Raw genomic sequence first — 1,113 nt, 5'->3', positions numbered from 1 at the left:
TATGAGGCTTTGGTCCTAGGGTTGGAGTTTGCATTTGAAGCGGGAGCGCAAGTCCTGGAAGTCTACACAGATTCGCAGGTGGTCGCTATGCAAATTGAAGGGATGTATGAAACTAGGAAAAAGTCTATGACGGAATATTTGAGGAAAACAAAGGAACGGATGCAGAAATTCTCTAAATGCACTATCCAGCAAATTCCAAGGAGTGAAAATGAAAGAGCCGATGCCTTATCGAAGCTGGGGGCTACATTGGTGGGGATAAAGGACAGAAAAATCACAGTGATGATAAAGGAACGATCAGCGATCTCAGGAGGGACGGAAACTAACATGGTAACCTTAAAATGCCTGTGGATCGAAGAAATTACAGCATACCTCAAAGAAGGGGTCTTACCTACTGACCCCGGGCATGCTCGACGCATAAAGTTCAAAGCTCCGAGGTTCGCGTTAGTAGGGACGCAGTTGTATAAAAGGACAGTAGAAGGACCTCTCCTCAAATGTTTAGACGATCCACAGGCTAGGTATGTTTTGCAAGAAGTTCATGAAGGTAGTTGTGGGAACCATTCTGGAGCCAGATCGTTGGCTCAAAAAATAGCCAGACAGGGGTATTTCTGGCCAACATTGATGAGGGATTGCAAGGAATTCGTACGAAGGTGTGAGAAATGCCAGAAGTTTGCTTCACAAATTCACACGCATGCAGTCCCAATGACTCCTGTTTCAATTACATGCCCATTCGATCAATGGGGTATAGATATACTGGGACCGTTCCCTCCTGCTCGAGCCCAAAAGAAGTTTGTGATAGTAGCAGTGGAGTACTTTTCTAAATGGGTGGAGGCAGAAGCCGTCTCGAAAATCACTGAAAGGGAAGCTATAAACTTCATATGAAAAAACATAGTATGCAGGTTCGGAATACCCAGGGTATTGATATCTGATAATGGGACACAGTTCCAGGGTAGACAGATAACTGCATGGCTTCAGGAATTAAAGATATGGCAGAACTTCACGGCAGTGGGACATCCCCAATCGAATGGTCAAACAGAGGTAACGAACAGAACTATATTGCAGCATCTGAAGGCCAGGTTGAGTTCGAAGAAAGAGTGGAGCGACGAGCTCCCAGGA

General features: G+C 45.4%; 1 protein-coding gene across 1 annotated transcript in view; it reads left to right on the top strand.

Annotated features, from left to right (window-relative positions):
- LOC105165875 overlaps window positions 1–879 on the top strand; it is a 1,310-nt gene extending 431 nt beyond the window's left edge. The window contains exon 2 of the mRNA XM_011085035.1: window positions 20–879. Within this exon, the coding sequence (XP_011083337.1) occupies window positions 20–879 (860 nt within the window). The remainder of the gene's footprint in view (window positions 1–19) is intronic.

The sequence above is a fragment of the Sesamum indicum genome, linkage group LG6 (genome assembly GCF_000512975.1).
Source record: "Sesamum indicum cultivar Zhongzhi No. 13 linkage group LG6, S_indicum_v1.0, whole genome shotgun sequence".
NCBI classification, from domain to species: Eukaryota; Viridiplantae; Streptophyta; class Magnoliopsida; order Lamiales; family Pedaliaceae; genus Sesamum; species Sesamum indicum.
This window is presented reverse-complemented; position numbering and strand designations above follow the sequence as displayed.